The sequence below is a fragment of the Leuresthes tenuis genome, unplaced genomic scaffold (assembly GCF_036924035.1).
Source record: "Leuresthes tenuis unplaced genomic scaffold, fLeuTen1.0.hap1 SCAF_15, whole genome shotgun sequence".
Taxonomy (NCBI): Eukaryota; Metazoa; Chordata; class Actinopteri; order Atheriniformes; family Atherinopsidae; genus Leuresthes; species Leuresthes tenuis.
Window position 1 is genome coordinate 31,151,532 of NW_027325369.1, and position 18,343 is coordinate 31,169,874.

Consider the following 18,343-nt stretch of genomic DNA (forward strand, 5'->3'; position numbering starts at 1 on the left):
CATTGCAGACTATATGAAGGAGTATTTGTGCTGTTTTAGTGCTTTTGCTTCTGTGAAGCCTCTGAATGCTTCGTCCACTGCAGAAAAATTAAGACTTGACTTAAAACTGACCTGAGTGGTGCTTCAGAGAAGTTCCACAGAGGCTTTCACACACTCCATGTACAATTTATGAACTCTGCCCTCACCGCTGAAGCAGTTCGGAGCCCTTATAGTTGAAAGGACGGGATGATTTGGGGGTCCTGCTGCTCACATTAACTTTTATGTGACTCCTGTCTTTTGGTTCTCATAATACTATGTAGCAAGCAAAAGTGTTTTGACTGTCTGAACTCGTCTTCCCATAACATTGAATGGCTAGTAATGCCTTTTCCCATAACATTGAATGTCCCTTTTCCCATAACATTGAATGTCCCTTTTCCCATAACATTGAATGTCCCTTTTCCCATAACATTGAATGTCCCTTTTCCCATAACATTGAATGTCCCTTTTCCCATAACATTGAATGGCTAGTAATGCCTTTTCCCACAACATTGAATGTACCTTTTCCCATAACATTGAATGGCTAGTAATGCCTTTTCCCATAACATTGAATGTACCTTTTCCCATAACATTGAATGGCTAGTAATGCCTTTTCCCATAACATTGAATGTTCCTTTTCCCATAACATTGAATGTCCCTTTTCCCATAACATTGAATGTACCTTTTCCCATAACATTGAATGTCCCTTTTCCCATAACATTGAATGTACCTTTTCCCATAACATTGAATGTCCCTTTTCCCATAACATTGAATGTACCTTTTCCCATAACATTGAATGGCTAGTAATGCCTTTTCCCATAACATTGAATGTCCCGTTTCCCATAACATTGAATGTACCTTTTCCCATAACATTGAATGGCTAGTAATGCCTTTTCCCATAACATTGAATGTACCGTTTCCCATAACATTGAATGTCCCGTTTCCCATAACATTGAATGTACCTTTTCCCATAACATTGAATGTCCCTTTTCCCATAACATTGAATGTACCTTTTCCCATAACATTGAATGCCCCTTTTCCCATAACATTGAATGTACCTTTTCCCGTAACATTGAATGTACCTTTTCCCGTAACATTGAATGCCCCTTTTCCCGTAACATTGAATGTCCCTTTTCCCATAACATTGAATGTCCCTTTTCCCATAACATTGAATGTACCTTTTCCCATAACATTGAATGTACCGTTTCCCATAACATTGAATGTCCCTTTTCCCATAACATTGAATGTCCCGTTTCCCATAACATTGAATGCCCCTTTTCCCGTAACATTGAATGTCCCTTTTCCCATAACATTGAATGTCCCGTTTCCCATAACATTGAATGTCCCTTTTCCCATAACATTGAATGTCCCGTTTCCCATAACATTGAATGCCCCTTTTCCCGTAACATTGAATGCCCCTTTTCCCGTAACATTGAATGTCCCTTTTCCCATAACATTGAATGTCCCGTTTCCCATAACATTGAATGTACCGTTTCCCATAACATTGAATGTACCGTTTCCCATAACATTGAATGGCTAGTAATGCCTTTTCCCATAACATTGAATGTCCCGTTTCCCATAACATTGAATGCCCCTTTTCCCGTAACATTGAATGCCCCTTTTCCCGTAACATTGAATGTCCCTTTTCCCATAACATTGAATGTCCCGTTTCCCATAACATTGAATGTACCGTTTCCCATAACATTGAATGTACCGTTTCCCATAACATTGAATGGCTAGTAATGCCTTTTCCCATAACATTGAATGTCCCTTTTCCCATAACATTGAATGTCCCTTTTCCCATAACATTGAATGTCCCGTTTCCCATAACATTGTGTGGCCAGCTACCATAAACAATATAAATAACATTAGCACCATTTTGTTAGCAGACAGCTCTGAGCAGCTTCCTGAATGGTTTTGCCGACTCGTCTCTTTCTTGCAAGAAATAAATGTTTTGTGTTAATCGTTTCCAGCGACTCTGAGCCTAATTTTGAGAGAACTTTTCTCACAGCAAGTCTCACCTTGATCGTACGGATTAATCATTCAGCAGCTTGAACTTTATTTTGCCTGAGGCAGGATGCTCTGACCAGCTCCAGTTTCTCTTTGCCTGCTCAGTTTTATGATGCAAGTGCAACACAACCGCTGCTCAGTCTGACCTGCAAGAAACAAATTCTTCCCATAATCCTCAGGTTAGGAAGCATCAGCTGGCGAACCGGTCGTGTCTTGCCTCCTCCCATCACCCCTCTCTCACCACCACAAGTCAGCCTGCACCGATCTGTAAGCAGGAAAAACGGGTGCATGTGGAGGCAGCCACCTGGTTGACGACCGGACAAAGGCACCACGGTTCGTGGGATTTGTGGACAAGAGGCTACCTAAAAGGAAGTGGTCGACCTGTTTGTGGCACAGTGTGGGATCCATCACCTCATCCCAAACACAAACTAAACAAAAGTGATGATTGTGGGTTTTTGGAGGACCGGGAGTAAGCCAAACGCTGTGTCCATGTTGGGGGAAGAAGGTGGTTAAGGACTAAATATCTGAGGGTTTACCTGGACAGCAGACTGGACCCGAGTCTACAAGAAGCTCGGGTCCTTCAGTGTCTAAACCAAGATGTTGTAAATCTTCCACAAGACTGTGGTGAAGAATACGATCTGAGAGAGACTCAGAGAAACTGAACAAACTTATAAAGGAGGCTGGCTCCATGCTGGGGATGATCTGGAGCCCCTGGAGCTGATTGTAAAGAGAAGAATTGGTGAGAAGTTGGTGAACACAAAGAAAAACACCCACCATCCTCTGCATAATATCAGTGTGATCAGTTCAAGGCTTCTTCAGCTCGGCTGCAACACAGAAAGATACAGGAGGTCCTTCCTGCCAGCAGCAGTAACTGTTCAGAGTAAAAGCTCATGAAGAAGAACACGTCGGGCCCCAACAGGGATTCACAAGTTTGCTTGGCTTCTGCTTCTGGTTTCTGGGATTATAACTTTGATTTAAAGCTCCTGAACAACTTGTACCCACCTGGAACAACAATACCTTCAGACAACAACCGTGAGAAGAGTTAAAACTACTCTCAAGAAGATAGATCTGCAAACTGCTCAACATGCGTTGGAAACTAGATGGTATACCCATCAACATAAGCATGCTTTTTTCTAAAAAGACATTTAAAAAACCATTGCTTTGGCTGCCAGAACTTACCAAACTAACCTTGCATGCAGATGCTGTTCTGTAGCAGCCAATGCTAACGGCTAAACTGCTGCTAGCATTTACGTTTTGGTAGCTTCCTGTCTTCAGACGTAAGCTCGAATAACTTCCAAAACCCCAAGTTGGCATATCATTAACATTAGTTTAACGTTAGAGCTGCACGAGTCGAGCTTCCATTGTGATATATTACAGATATGAGAGTTAGTTTTATGGTAAAATGAGGATGCAAACTCTTAGCCTTGGACATGCATCATTATTTGGCCTCAGTGTGCATTATCATTGATAGCATGTGCTCATGAAGTGCACATTAAAGACCCCTTTTACAAGACTTCTGTGGTAATGTGCATCAGCTGGGAAGCTTCCAGAGGCAGTTTTCAACCAATACATGGAGCCTGTGGTAGCTTCTGTAAATAGCTGTTGGGAAAAGGCTCATTGAAATGAAAGGAGAAGCTCACTGGTCTCACCCAACATGGTGAATGGTGTTAAGAACCATATTAGATGTGTATTTGCATTGCTGCTTGTTGCTGACACTCACCAAGCTGGTAGAGCTAACGGTCAGTGCAAAATGATAAATGATTTGTTGGTGAAGGGTATAATATTTTCAGTTTTTGCCATCGAGATTGAATTATTCACTTGGCAGCGAATCCTTGGGAAGCTGAAATTGAATCAGTGTTGCCCAGGTTTTATCTGCGTGCAGCTTGTGTCGAATGATAGATGCTTCCTGCTGGAATGATGAAGACACAACGGAGCAAAGGGGCTTTAATGCAATTTTGGGTTGAATGGGAGTGTTTTCAAAGAGTTTAAAGGTGGATTCTGTAACTTTGGTTTTGGAAAATTATCACCACAAGAGGCAGAGTTTTACCAAATTGGATGGATGTTTCCATTTATTTTTCTAATTAATTTGTTTATAAGCAAAGGAAAAAGCTTTTTGAGCCCTTCTGTTGCCTGTTGATTCACCACTTGCTCTTTTCCTTTTTAACAGAAAAAAACTACCCAAATGACAAGAAAATTGTCGACTAACAACTGGTAATAAGATGATTATTCACTAGTTTTTGAGCTTGGCCTGAATCCACCCCCGATTTGACATCAAACTGTCAACTGTCCATCAAACACCTTAAATAATACCATGTGAGGTCAGATTAATGAGTTGTCCCTAAGGCAGCTACAGTCATGTAAGTTGTTGATAAGAATAAAACCCTTTAGCTTCATGTTCTCTGCTGTGGCTGCATGTCCAGCTTCCCCCTATCTCCCTGTTGTGAAACCAACAGTATGAAATATGATAATGTGGCTCTTTTCAAAAGTCTTTAACAATGAAAATGTGGGACACCGTCCTTTGGGAGTCTTATGAAACCGATGAAGTATCTCAATTTGCTTGAGATTCTCTGTTCTTCAGCCAATTAAAGCGGCCTCCTGTGGCTTCTGAGGACTCTGCTGAGTCCAGAGTAGACTAACCTTCAAACTGACTGGGTCTGGGCTTTACGTAAGGATTGCTGATGGGGTAAAAGTAGGAGGCACGACTGACAAAAACTGTCCTGGTTGCATTTTCTCCCTCTTTTTTCTTTCTTTCTTTCTCTTTGCTTTATGTGGCGGATGATGAAACCCAACATGGCGTTGATGGGCTCTTTAAGCACTCACACATGACGGCCACTCATATAATTTTGTGATATTTTTAGCATTCCTCCCCTTATTTGGACAGATCTAGCGGAGGATACCCGTAACCGTACACAAGTAGCATCCTTTCCTTCTTTTTGACCAAACTATGTATTTGTAAATGCAGTAAAATCAGTACCTCACATATATAGGTTGATGACAAGATTATCTCTTGGCTAAAGTAATCAATTTCTTTTTTTAAAACTGAAGTTGGACACTTTTTTGTGGACTTGACAGTGCAAGCTGCCATAACCACGGTTTGGCTCTAAAACTGGTCCAAACTGGTATTAAACCAATGTTTCTGGCTTTGGTTGAACCGGTCTGAATCGTAGATTGAATTGTGATAAATTGGGACATTTCCCCAACATCTAATGATTTTATTGGCTGATCTAAAATAATCCAGTCAAGAGGACTTTTACCATAGTTTTAGCATCAGTGTCACATGACAAGAAATAAATCATGGGGATAGAATCACAAGATGGCGAAGGACACCTGCTAATGATATAAATCTGTTGTAATTAAAACATTTTTCTTATTTGTCATCAATTATGACTGTTGAAAATCAAACATTTTTTAATAATATTTGGCTCAAGCCTACAAAGGTATTCCAGGCTAACGAGGAATTGTTGCTAACTGGTAAAATCAAGTATAGAGTCGTCAGTGTGGGGTTTCCCACTCAGTGGTAATACTTGGATGTCCCATATTTAAGCTCACTAGCAAATCAAATACTTTTTTTAATAGATTTAATAGATTTTTTCTTTTTTCCTATGGCTGTTTAGTCCCAAAACATTGAGTTTTCTTTGTATTCTGTATGTGGAAATGCTCATACTTTCACTGTTAAACATTCCCTTCAGTTCTGTTGCTGGTTTTGTTTGATTTGATTTCATCAGTGATCTCCATTCACGATCATTTCTTTTAAATTTCTTCCTGTTCACTGCTTCCCTTTGAGGTTTTAATGATGCCTGGGACAGTTCTTAACCCAGTGGTTGTCATTTCAGCAATCTCCTTATTAGTTTTGTTTGGTTGCAAACAAATAATTGTGCCTCTGGGTTCCAAAGACCAATAATTTGACCCTTCTGACACGGAGCAACATCTTGACCACAAGAAGAGCCGTTGATATGGTTGTTTAAGGAAAGAGGGGCTGCTTGAGGGCTTTTTGGCAGTTAATTAGAAACTGTTCTTTTAGCATTAAAACATTGATGTCTTCCATTATCTTTTTTTATACAGTTTCTTTTCTGTATTGATGAATATGGAGTGAACGATAAAGGGAATCTTGGAATCTCTTATCAGTGGGAACCAACGGTTCTGCCTTCTTAGCTCTGCTATGAAGCCAGTGATAAAACGGAATTACTATTCTGGTGTTTTATGACAGTACAGTAACCACCAATCATGCATTTATAAGGTTATGGTTGGAAAAAAGCATGGGTATTTAGATATTTTCAAGATAATTTGAAATACATTTTGATCATTTGCTCTTTACTTTGTGGCCAAATTAAGAAAATACAACTGTACACGCACTTTTATGACACTTTTTCCATGTTTTATTCCAGTACATTTCCTTTGACACACATGCACTTTCTTCTGTCAGACTGTACTAAAAGGATTTTCTTTAAAAAACATTCATGTTACTAATACCCTGAGAAAAATCCTGTCCAATTAGTGAAGTGTAGTCACTGCTCACCATGTCACAACACAGTCTTATATTTGGTGACAGCAAGAACTTAGCAGCTGGCCTGCCACTGTGTTTATTTATATATTTATTTATTCTTCATCTGTGTCACAGCTGAATTCATACGCTGCTAAAGACAGGAGGTTGAGGTCTGTTAGTAGAAAACCCTTTCAGTAAAAGGGCCATACAGGCCCATGCTGCATTCACTGCACACCGTACTCTATAATTAAAATCGCCATGGCGCTGTGGTGCCTGCAAGAAGAAGAGAAAAAAAAGTAATGGAAATAAATTGAAAGTGGAACACAAACAGAAAAATCAGAATACACTTCTTGGTATTCCAGCTGAGTGGATGACACAATTGCAAAATGAAGTTGTGAGGCAAGAAAAGCCTTCAGAGAGGCATGAAGAAGCTCACACATCAGTGCTTTCAAAAGACCTGTGAAAGGAATTGAGACACATGCTTGTTTGTGCTGCCGCAGTAAAGGGAATGTTAAACATTTATAGCTTCCTGAATAGCTTTCTTCTCTTTATTTTTTGACATTTTCAGGCAGCCGGACCGGAAGCTGCTCGTGCAAACAGCAGGAAAGAAAAAAAATATAATGGAAATGAGATGGAATTAAAACGGTGCACTTTTTCTATGTGAAGCACTGTGTGCTAATAATGTTCAGACTGGCAACACTGGGAGTTCAAGACCTTGTGTTGCCATGTAGTCGGTCTAAATAAGAGATTAGGAAGCTATACATCTGTGATTTCTGTCCACAGCATCAGCAATTCTAACTGCTTCCACTTTCTACTTCATGATTATATGTGGACAAATGGGGCAGGATCACAAAAGAGCTATAGATACGTTTTATCCAGGACAGACATTTTGTTTCGTTCAGTCACTTATAAGTTTATTTATTCTCTACTGTGTTATTAACTCTTTTCTTTTGTTATTTTACTAAGTACAGATGATAAAAAGCATTAAAAAAAGAAGAATTTCCTTTTTTTGTCAGGGAATGTCAGGAATGTCATTAGCTCGCTACCGTTGGTTAGCAAGTGTATTAGCTTGTTTGTCTGTTAGCAATCAAGCTTGTTTGGGGATAATTTTCACAGTTTAATCGACAAATGTACTTTTTTTTTTACTCTCTACTGTGTCAGTAACTTCTTTCTTCTTATTTTACATAATAACACACATAAAAAGCCATAAGAACATAAAAGAATCCCTTTCTTTTGTCAGGATGTGCCAGAAAGCTCATTAGCTTGGCTCGCTACTGTTAGTTAGCAAGCCTGTTAGCTTGATTGTTGTAGGAATATTTTAACAGTTTAATCTACAATGTACTTTATTTATATTTGATCTTTAATGACCATGTACATTTACTCAAGTATACATTCTGAGTGGAGTTACTTCCACTTTAGCACAACTAGCCCTCCACTACATTTCAGAGAGAGATACTGACCTGAGGTCAATAACTACTGTGTTAAAAAAAACTAAAATCATAGCTATTTTAATTTTCCAGGTCTATGAATAATTAGGGTGTGCGTGTTTGTATGTGTTTATATATTTATTGTTCAACCTTTGGTGCAGTTGTGTTACCATTTAAATATATCTAATATATATGGTGTTTTTTCATTAGGTGTAGGCTTTATTGAGATTATCTGTATTTGTGTCGCTAATTGTTTTGCCTATATTTTTCAAATCAAATCAAATCAGTGTTTTCCTGCTTGTTCAGTAGATATTTTCCTCAATACCTCTCACATAGTTTCATTAAAAAGAAAAAGAAAATGAGCAGAAAAAGTATCAGACATGTCATCATAAATCTGATTACAGAAACACTTTTAAGGGAAAAATTCAAACTTTATCGTCTTTATCGTGGTCCTACAAATTTATCTGTCATCTCTATGAAAAAAAGTTAAGAATTCAGACTGTTATCCTTATATTTCTATATCCGTATAACTTTAAAACATCATGTAGGTGTTTTAAATGCGAGGAAATTAGTTTTAATTTGCTTCCTTTCTGTTTTTAACCATCAACCAAATTATGCTCACCGGCTCAGTGAGACACCCACTGGAATTATTGATTTATTATAAGGAAAATACGGGTCAGTGCTAGTCAAACAACGCATTTAATTGCACTCTACTAATTCTGCCAAGACAATACGTTTAAATATCTAATGATAAGAAACCAGCAACGTGTTTATTGTGGCCAAAAACAATCTGGGTTGGGCATCTAAGTATTATTAGTAGTATCTAAGTAGTATTAGCCTTTCAGAAACTGGTATTCACAAACATTTAACTTCTTTTCTCACCATCAAATGTAAAGAATAAAGGTTTTATTTCCATGCGCCTCTCTGTTGGAGTAAATTCAGTTAAAAAAGATCAGTTTAACAAGACAGAGGATGTAAGTACATAAAATATATTTATGTAGTACTTTACACAGAAACAAAAGTCTAACATGTCATAACTCTGTGAAAACCTAATGCAGTAAAACATAGAAGTTAAGGCTAATTAAGGGAAAGATTCAGGAGATACCACTGAAATGAGACATGTTGTTACACTGAAACTGATTCATTTAGGGCTCGTTATTGATTATAAAAATGCTAATATCTTGCAGTATCCAGCTGTTAGCTGTGCACACAGCTGTTCTGCCTTCTCTGCTGGGGAACCAGTGGTTTAGTTCACTTATTATTGTTTAAAGCTGAGTTGCTGGGAGGTTCAATCTATAGTATTGTACTGAAGATATGTCCAGCTGTTACTGTTTGAACCTGTGGTGCTGCTTTGAAAAATGTCCCACCAACTAACCACAGGAGTTCAAGAGTGTTATAACTTCAATTCAGAGCTCGGTAAGCTTAGCAGTCGCTGCTCACACAACCACTGTGTGGAGTCCGTGTTAAAATACTGGCTCCGATGCACTTTTTAATGGGTGTAATGACCACTGTGGCTGCAGCCGTGACTACAGCCACAGTGACAGCTGTGTCATCCCGAGTCTGCAGTCAGAATCACACCGACAGTCTGTTTTTGCAGCAGTGAGTGTGAGAGCTACTGATCCACCTCCTGGTTTTCTCCCTAATTATAATAGTACACTCCTGTTCCTGGCAGACACAGCTGTGGGTGCACTGCCTGAGGACTGAGACAACCAGTGGGGGTCGTCTATATTGCATGACACGATCCATGCCTCTCTCCAAATATCAAAAGAAATGCAGAGGTAACACCAAAAAAAGTCCCCTGATGATTCAGCTCCATGTCCAGGGACAACAGCTGGCTACACATTTTCACTACCTGCAGAAATCTGACGCCGTATGCTAATTAAAAGCAGGTATTAGCTGACGTTGACATGTTTTTTGACCAATATAAAAAGAACTGTTCAGATGTGCAATCCATTTGTTTTCCTGATCTTTTTTTTTCACGAACTCGAGCAGAAGCTGCGATAAAAACCCTGATCAAGAGTCAGGATGCTGTTACTAAAATAATGGGAATAATAAAGCTCCATTGGGTGAGATTTTTGGATTCTTCTGATTTATCCCATCGTCTCCCTCCTTGCAATATGATTTCATAGTGATGTCAAATCTGTGGCGCTCCATGAAACATATTGTAGTAAAAATATCACTAAAAGTACTTGTTTGAATCTATAGTCGAGGAGTGGAAGAGGGACGCAAAGATTAAAAAAATGATTTCGCCGGATATTCATTTTAAAACCTAATTAAGTACAAAATTGTCTCTTTTTATGGAAACAAATTTGATCTCATTAAACTGTTTCAAGTGTTTTGATGCATTTTCCTGATTTCAGTCTTGCTTTTTTCTTAATCTGTTGATGAATTGTATCACAGATGATTTTTGAATTGAAGATCTTTCAACCTGTTGGAGCTGAGGGATTACTTAACTACATTATTAACGAATAAGATATGTTGTAACTTCTTGACAGATGTTTATCAAACACAGCTTTTACTGAAAATAACAGCAAACGCCACATTCCCATCAAGTGTGCCCACTTAGAAGTTCTTATTTTGTGAATTACGGCTCAGTTACATTTCTTTTTGACAAACAGAACAAAGTCATTTTTAGTCATATTTGTTGCACATGTTCTTTATTTAGAATAAGAGCTATTATTATTCATCTCCTGGTAAAGGTGGGCTTTAAGCAGGTGGGACTTTCTGCTACAATGTTACTTATTAGAGAGGGAATACTTTGTGTCTATACATCTGATTGGACAAAAATGTCACGTGGAGTTCCACAGGGTTCGATTCTGGGGCCTCTTTTATTCAACATCCACCCCAGTTATGCAGATGATGTGTAAATCTACATCTCACCCGGGGATTATAATCCTTTATGATATCTCTCTGTCTCTTGAATAAATAAAAACCTGGAGGATCCAGAATTTTTCTTAATTTAAACAAAGACAAAACGGAGGTTAGAAATCTGAGCTCAGCTTCAGTTTGTGATGTTAAAACCTACAAACCAAGTCAAAAACCTGTGAGTCAGCCGACTATCACCTGAAGAATGTTTCAAGGGTTATTGACCACAGAGAATACTTTGTATCTATACATCTGATTGGACAAAAATGTCATGTGGAGTTCCACAGGGTTCGATTCTGGGGCCTCTTTTATTCAACATCCACCCCAGTTATGCAGATAATGTGTAAATCTACATCTCACCCGGGGATTATAATCCTTTATGATATCTCTCTGTCTCTTGAATAAATAAAAACCTGGAGGATCCAGAATTTTTCTTAATTTAAACAAAGATAAAACGGAGGTTAGAAATCTGAGCTCAGCTTCAGTCTGTGATGTTAAAACCTACAAACCAAGTCAAAAACCTGTGAGTCAGCCGACTATCACCTGAAGAATGTTTCAAGGGTTATTGACCACAGAGAATACTTTGTACCTGTAGGTTATCATACATCTGTGTGATGACACATCTGTTATGTGGAGTTCCTCAGGGTTCGATTCTGGAGCCTCTTTTATTCAACGTTTACATGCTCCAACTGGCTCAGACTTTGTAAAATATGCTGCCGCATTGATGCAGACGACACACAAGAGACCAAGAGATTAAAATCCCTGACAAACACTCGTGAAGAGCCTCAAAGTAAAAAATAACTGGATGATCTAGAATTTCCTTCAGTGAAACAAAGATTTTCTTAGGAGTCGGAATGGAATTAAGTCTGAGCTCAGCTTCAGTTTATAATGTTATTATGGACTCAGACCTGAACTTTAACAGCCATATCAGGTCATTTATGAAGTCGGTCGACAGTCACCTGGAGAATATTTCCAGGATTAAAGGACCGATGTGTCAGAGATTTAGAAAAGCTGCTCCATGCAGACCTGATGACTGTAACAGAGACCATCGAACTGAGACCATCCCGAGGTCTCTACACAGAGAGTTGATTTTAAAACCCTGCTGTTGGTTTGTGAAGCTTTAAATGGTTTCATCTCAGGTCTTCTGGTACGTTCTGAACCTCCAGGAACAGGTTTGCAGAGTGAAACCAGTTTATATGGCTCATATATGTGAAATAAACTCCCAGATAACTGCAGCTCTGCCTCAACTCTTCTTTTAAAACAAACTCCTGTTTACCACTGCATTTAATCAGCTGACTTAATTCAACTTGTATTGATTACTTTCACTGCACTGTGCTTGTAAATCTAGTTTTTAATGCTTTTATGTTCGAAGTAAAGCACTTGGCAACGTCGTTTTAAGCTGTGTTTTGTATGAATGGCTGCTTTGGATGCTCATTCAGTGAGTGATATTTAATAAAAACCCTAAAAGCTGTTCATTGATGTTGATTCTTTCTGTTTCATCAGTCCAAAAGCTACACATGCAGCAGCCAGGGGAGTGTGCTGTGCTTCACCATAGATTTTGGATCAGGCTTCACCTGCTCAGAAGGCACTTCAAAGGTAAAGTATGAGAGTTCACCATTCTAGTCCATTTCCTTGCTGCTCTCAACGTAATAGCTCCTCAGAATGCACTTGAGTGTTTTGTTTCCTGTATTGATGTGATATTCACTCCCACACTTTGGCTCCCATTGTGTTTCTAGTCTTTTTTTTTTCCTTTTTCAGTTTGTTTTGGCAGCCTCTCCACATGTTGACTCAGCTCTGCAGTGAATCACTACAAGGCTAGCGCAGAGTCTTAATCTTCTGTTAAAAATCACACACTTCCCCAAGTACTGCGGCACATTAATGTGTCACTTCTTGATCCTGCAGGTCTCTCTGAAGTAAAGTGTGGTATTTAAGTACTGTAGTCAATGTGGAAATCCCCGTGCTGTGTTTTATAATCCCTTCCCTTCCTTGTAGACCGTTCTGTGGCGATATAAGTTCTCTCAGCTTAAAGGCTCCTCTGATGATGGGAAAACCAGGGTAAAACTCCTTTTCAAGAACGCAGAGAGCAATCAAATAGAAATGAAGGTAATTCTGTGGTTTTTATCATCGAAATAAAAGATTTTGTGAACATGTTTCATTTCAAATTAGTCATTTTCCATCTTAAACGTAATATACGGAATATTCTCCTTCGTGTCCGATGTACGGAAATCCATTTGTCTTCAGAAACTTTACTGCATCAATGTGAGAATAATTCATTGTCATTTTCCTCCACTTTTATGGCTTCTGTGCATGGAATGACTGACATAACAACGCAGATTTGGAGGGTGTCTCTGTCGATTCTCACCCAGGTCGTGATTATCTTAAGAGCTTGAATAAGGTTGGCTTGACTTCACCTTTCATCCGAAAAGTCTGTTCAGATCAGAACTGAATAAACCTTTTCTGGTGAGAGCAGCTGCCCTTATTCAAGCTCTGTGTGGTGAAAAGTGCAAAGATGCAGCTAAATAAGGCTTTATGGTTTATTTTGTGTTGACAACACACAACAGAAGTCATCTCAGGGTTAAATTAAACAAGTTAAATTGTATTCTGATTAAATACAGTCCAATTAAATCCAATTAATTCCAGTTTAGTTGACCAGGAAACCAACAGATCGCATCGAATCCAACCACCTTCAGAAGGTGGTGGGTGACAGTAGGAGGAAAAAACTCTCTTTAACACGAAGAGGCATCCCATAATTTAGACACGATCATAAAGTTTTAACTTTAAAACATTGTTAAAGGGTTGAAAGTCAGCTCTTCCAAATCTGAGGCCGTGGTTGTCAATCAGAAAACGGTGAAGAGGAGCTGAGCCGGAAGGAGAAGCTTTCAGGTTCCTGCTCCATCTTTGTTCCAACCCTCACCTGAGCTCACAGATCTGGGTTCTGACCCAAAGAATGAGGTCGTGGATACAAGCGGCTGAAATGAGTTTCCTTCAGAGGGGGGCGGGGCTCAGCCTGAGAGATAGGGGGAGGAGCTCCATCATCTGGGGGGAGGAGCTCCACCATATGGGGAGGAGCTCCACCGTCCGGGGGGGAGGAGCTCGGATTAGAGCCGCTGCTCCTCCACATAGAAAGGAGTCAGCTGAGGTGGTTCCTCTGGTTAGGATGCCTCCTGGGAGGAGGCCCCGGGTCAGAACCAGAACCCACTGGAGGGATTATATATCCCATCTGACCTGGGAACGCCTCAGGATCCAAAGGAGGAGCTGAAGAGGGTCACTGGGGAGATGTCTGGGTTTCCCTGCTGGACCTGTTGGTTCTGAGACCCGACATCGAATAAGTTGGACATTATTAAAAGACTTTTTCTTTCCACCGTCGCCTCGTGCACGCGCAGGACGGGTTAATTGGATTCTGATTGTATTACAATAATTGGCTTGGATTGGTTACTTTGAAGAGGCCTTGAGATGACATTTGTTGTGATTTGGCACTTTATGAATAAAGCTGAATTGAATTGAAAGCAGTGATCGGTTTGACTGCCAGGCTGTTTGCTCCCATGCAAACGTGTGTTAATCAGGAACTTCTCTGAGTTAAATGCAGTGAAATATAGCAAATTTCTCTTAGAATCTAACCAGGTTTAGTTTGGTGTGATGGAGCAGATTCAATTGGGAGAGATGAAACTAAACCAGATTTGTTCTTTAAGTTAAAATAATCGATGCGTTTCTTGTCGTTGTGTTTTTCAGGAACTAGAGTTTGCGAATCTAACAGCCGTCCTGCACTGTATACATTCTTTTATTGCTGCCAAAGTGGCCTCCATGGACCCTCTATTCATGTGCAGTCAAAGCTTCTCTGGAAACTACTCCAAGAGTTAAGAAGAGACGGCGTCACCCCGGATGTACGGGAGGAGAAATCAGCTGTATTTTATGCATCCAGTCCTTGCTATTTTTGTATGAACAACTGAAGAAGAAATATTTGTATAAGACTCCAGGAAGATGATGTATGACTCGGTGATGGTTTTATTTATTTTCACAGTTCTTCCATTGTTTTTCCTTCATTTCATCGACTGATTCTGATTGAAAGGTGAAGCTGTCACATATCTGACGTAATAACACCAAAAACCAACAGCTGCCGGCTTTCATCAGATAATCTATAAAGATTTAAGATAAAAAAAAAAGTCCCAAACCTTCAACAGCTGAGCGTTAAAGAAAAATTTAGCTTTCTGTCCCTTTTTTTTGTGGTTTTCTTGGCTTTTACGATGAAATAACGCAGCATTCCTACAATAATGAAGTCCAATGAGCCTCTAAGGAGCCACAGAATTGGGTCACGATCGCAGCTTTTATACCAGGTCGACCTGACTGGCTTCGATTAAACAGTAAGTTGTTTGTGTTGTTGTGTCCGTAAATTAATAAAGGAAGAGTCTCCCATTTCTGTGGCTAACAAGGACGTTTCACCCTCCTATTATTGCTAAACCGGTTATTATGATCCTAATGCAGTGGAGTTACGTATTTGCTGTATTTCTTAATGAATTATTTGCATTTAACAGCTGTTTAACACGACAACAAGTCTCAGCTCGCTTTAGTTTGTCTTCCTCACAGCTCATCTGCTTATCTTCTGTATCTGCTGCTGAACACAAAATGCAACTTATCCGCCCCACTTTGACTCGGCCGTTCCAGGATAATGACTTTATTCTTCGTTAACCCTTCTTTGGTTGTGCGTTACTGCATTTTATTGTTCATGTTCACGGTCTTTTTCCTTCAGAATTCACCGGTATAATTCAGTAATGTATGTTCAAATCAGTACAGCTGATGGCTGATGTGTTCAGTTTAATAACAGATGGTAAACATTTATTGAGCAACATGAACATGTAGGCAACATATTTGTGTGCATACTCACAGAAAAATGGTAAAAAACCTTTAAAAACACCCTCAGAAATCTGTCCTGAAGGGAGTTTTTAGTTGAGAGACTCTGTTAGAAGCCAAATGACCATCTAAGACTTTACCGATCTTTACAAAAATAACTGTTTACTGCTTTCTACTATGCAGAAGACCACACGGGCCAATAGCCATGCTTTATTTTCGTGTTTCGATAAATTAAAGACACTTTTAAACATTTAGTGTTTTTGTCTGCCAACGGCTTCATAACACGGTGCTACAGCTGATTAAAGTCAGTTCAGAAGCAGTTCATTCTCTCAAAATAGAATTTAATTTACAAGGAAGGGAATGCTTCAGAGTTGTAGCGTTAGCATGTTTGCTTCCTGTTGAACTACTTCTAAGTAGTGACACCTAGTGGTTAGAAGGAGGACTGCAGCCAGTCCTGCATGCCTCGAGCACCTGTAAAAATGACCAATGCAGCGCTTAGCATGCTAATAATGGACCGGTGCCGATTATGTGAGAAAGTGGCAAAAATCGGCCAAATTAATCAGTCGGCTAGTTAATCGGTCAATCGGTCTAATTCAGAATCCATTGTTTGATCAATTATGGCGAGCCTATTTGGTCCAAACCATGATTCTACCACCACCATGTTCCAAAGAAATGACGCTTGTAATTTAATCCAGTTCTCCAGTGGTCTCTTCCAGCACCTCTCCTTCATCCACGTGATCCAAAGCGAACTTCAGACCAGTTCAAACCGGTTTGATGGTGCGTTTCTGAACATTTAGTTGCTTAAAAGTTACTCCGGGTTGTTTTGTGTCTTTACAGTCACGCACTTTGCTAATCGGGTGATCTTTGTTGATCGACCTGCGGATCGGTAATGGTTGTCAGAAATGATTTATGTGGAGAAACGATTGAATTAAAATCCTAAAATGATCACAGATTCAGGGCCATTGTGTGCTGGTTTATCAGTTACCAAGTTGGGCTGCAGCACATGGACATAGAGTGGGTTTAATTCAGTAAATTCGCTGATTTTAAGGTATTATAAGCTGGGAAACGAGCAGTTTGCTTTTGGAATTAATACAGTTGTAATCAAACCAGCAACCAGACTAACCACCGACCTAATGACCTCATTTTAAAGACTAAACCAAGAACTGCACCAGAAAAGAATGACGGTTCATTTGATTTACAGATTTCGACTGACCGGGCGCTTCATACATGAGCCTTTTTTCACTTCCCAGCTGATTTTCAGCATGACTGAAATCAGCCGGCCTTTGATCCGGAGATGAGATGAAAAAAATGACCAATGCAGCGCTTAGCATGCTAATAATCGACCGGTGCCGATTATGTGAGAAAGTGGCAAAAATCGGCCAAATCAATCAGTCGGTTAGTCAATCGGTCTAATTCAGAATCCATTGTTTGATCAATTATGGCGAGCCCATTTGGTCCAAACCATGATTCTACCACCACCATGTTCCAAAGAAATGACGCTTGTAATTTAATCCAGTTCTCCAGTGGTCTCTTCCAGCATCTCTCTCCTTCATCCACGTGATCCAAAGCGAACTTCAGACCAGTTCAAACCGGTTTGATGGTGCGTTTCTGAACATTTAATCGCTTAAAAGTTACTCCGGATTGTTTTGTGTCTTTACAGTCACGCACTTTGCTAATCGGGTGATCTTTGTTGATCGACCTGCGTCGTCAGAAAGTATTTATGTGGAGAAACGATTGAATTAAAATCCTAAAATGATCACAGATTCAGGGCCATTGTGTGCTGGTTTATCAGTTACCAAGTTGAGCTGCAGCACATGGACATAGAGTGGGTTTAATTCAGTAAATTTGCTGATTTTAAGGTATTATAAGCTGGGAAACGAGGCAGTTTGCTTTTGGAATTAATACAGTTGTAATCAAACCAGCAACCAGACTAACCACCGACCTAATGACCTCATTTTAAAGACTAAACCAAGAACTGCACCAGAAAAGAATGACGGTTCATTTGATTTACAGATTTCGACTGACCGGGCGCTTCATACATGAGCCTTTTCTCGCTTCCCGGCTGATTTTCAGCATGACTGAAATCAGCCGGCCTTTGATCCGGAGATGAGATGAAAAGTGGCCGTAAAGAATCAGCAGTGAGACTTTTTTAGCATTTCATTTTTCTTTTTTGCATCGATATGTTGCCTAAAAGCTAATAGGAGTTTCAATCAAACTATCTCTTTGGCATGTGTTCCACAGTGTCTGATAATGCTTTCTGTTTATTCCTTAGAAAAACAAAACTCTTCTTTTATTCTACATCACAAGACTTTTATTTAAGATATTAACCCTCACAGTCCTCCTTCTGCAGGTATTTCTGCAGAAGAAGAAGATTCTTCTGCTTTTCTTTCACACCTCACCCATCACAACATGAGTGTTAGCTAAAGCTGTGTCATTTTGCCACTTTAATTATCTTGCCAGCACATTCAAGACAGCTGGGAAACATTGGGAGTGATGTTTCATGTCCATGAGTCATATGAAACGGACGCCGTAGGCTACGAGTTACATAAAAGGTGATTATAATGACTGATGGAGACGCTGGATGAGTGTCCGGAGGACTCGTTAACCACCTGCGTTCCAGTCAAAGCAGCATCTGTTTTCCTGTTGGTTATTCTGTTTTTTTTATCCGAGATGTTGATTGATTTGTCTTATCGATCGT

General features: G+C 39.6%; 1 protein-coding gene across 1 annotated transcript in view; it reads left to right on the forward strand.

Moving 5' to 3' along the window:
- The window catches only part of sntg2 (syntrophin, gamma 2), a 114,189-nt gene extending 95,846 nt beyond the window's left edge, over positions 1 to 18,343 (forward strand). Inside the window, exons 15-17 of the mRNA XM_072365889.1 lie at positions 12,304 to 12,396; positions 12,793 to 12,903; positions 14,530 to 18,343. Coding sequence (XP_072221990.1) covers positions 12,304 to 12,396; positions 12,793 to 12,903; positions 14,530 to 14,658 — 333 coding nt within the window. The 3' untranslated portion in view covers positions 14,659 to 18,343. The remainder of the gene's footprint in view (positions 1 to 12,303; positions 12,397 to 12,792; positions 12,904 to 14,529) is intronic.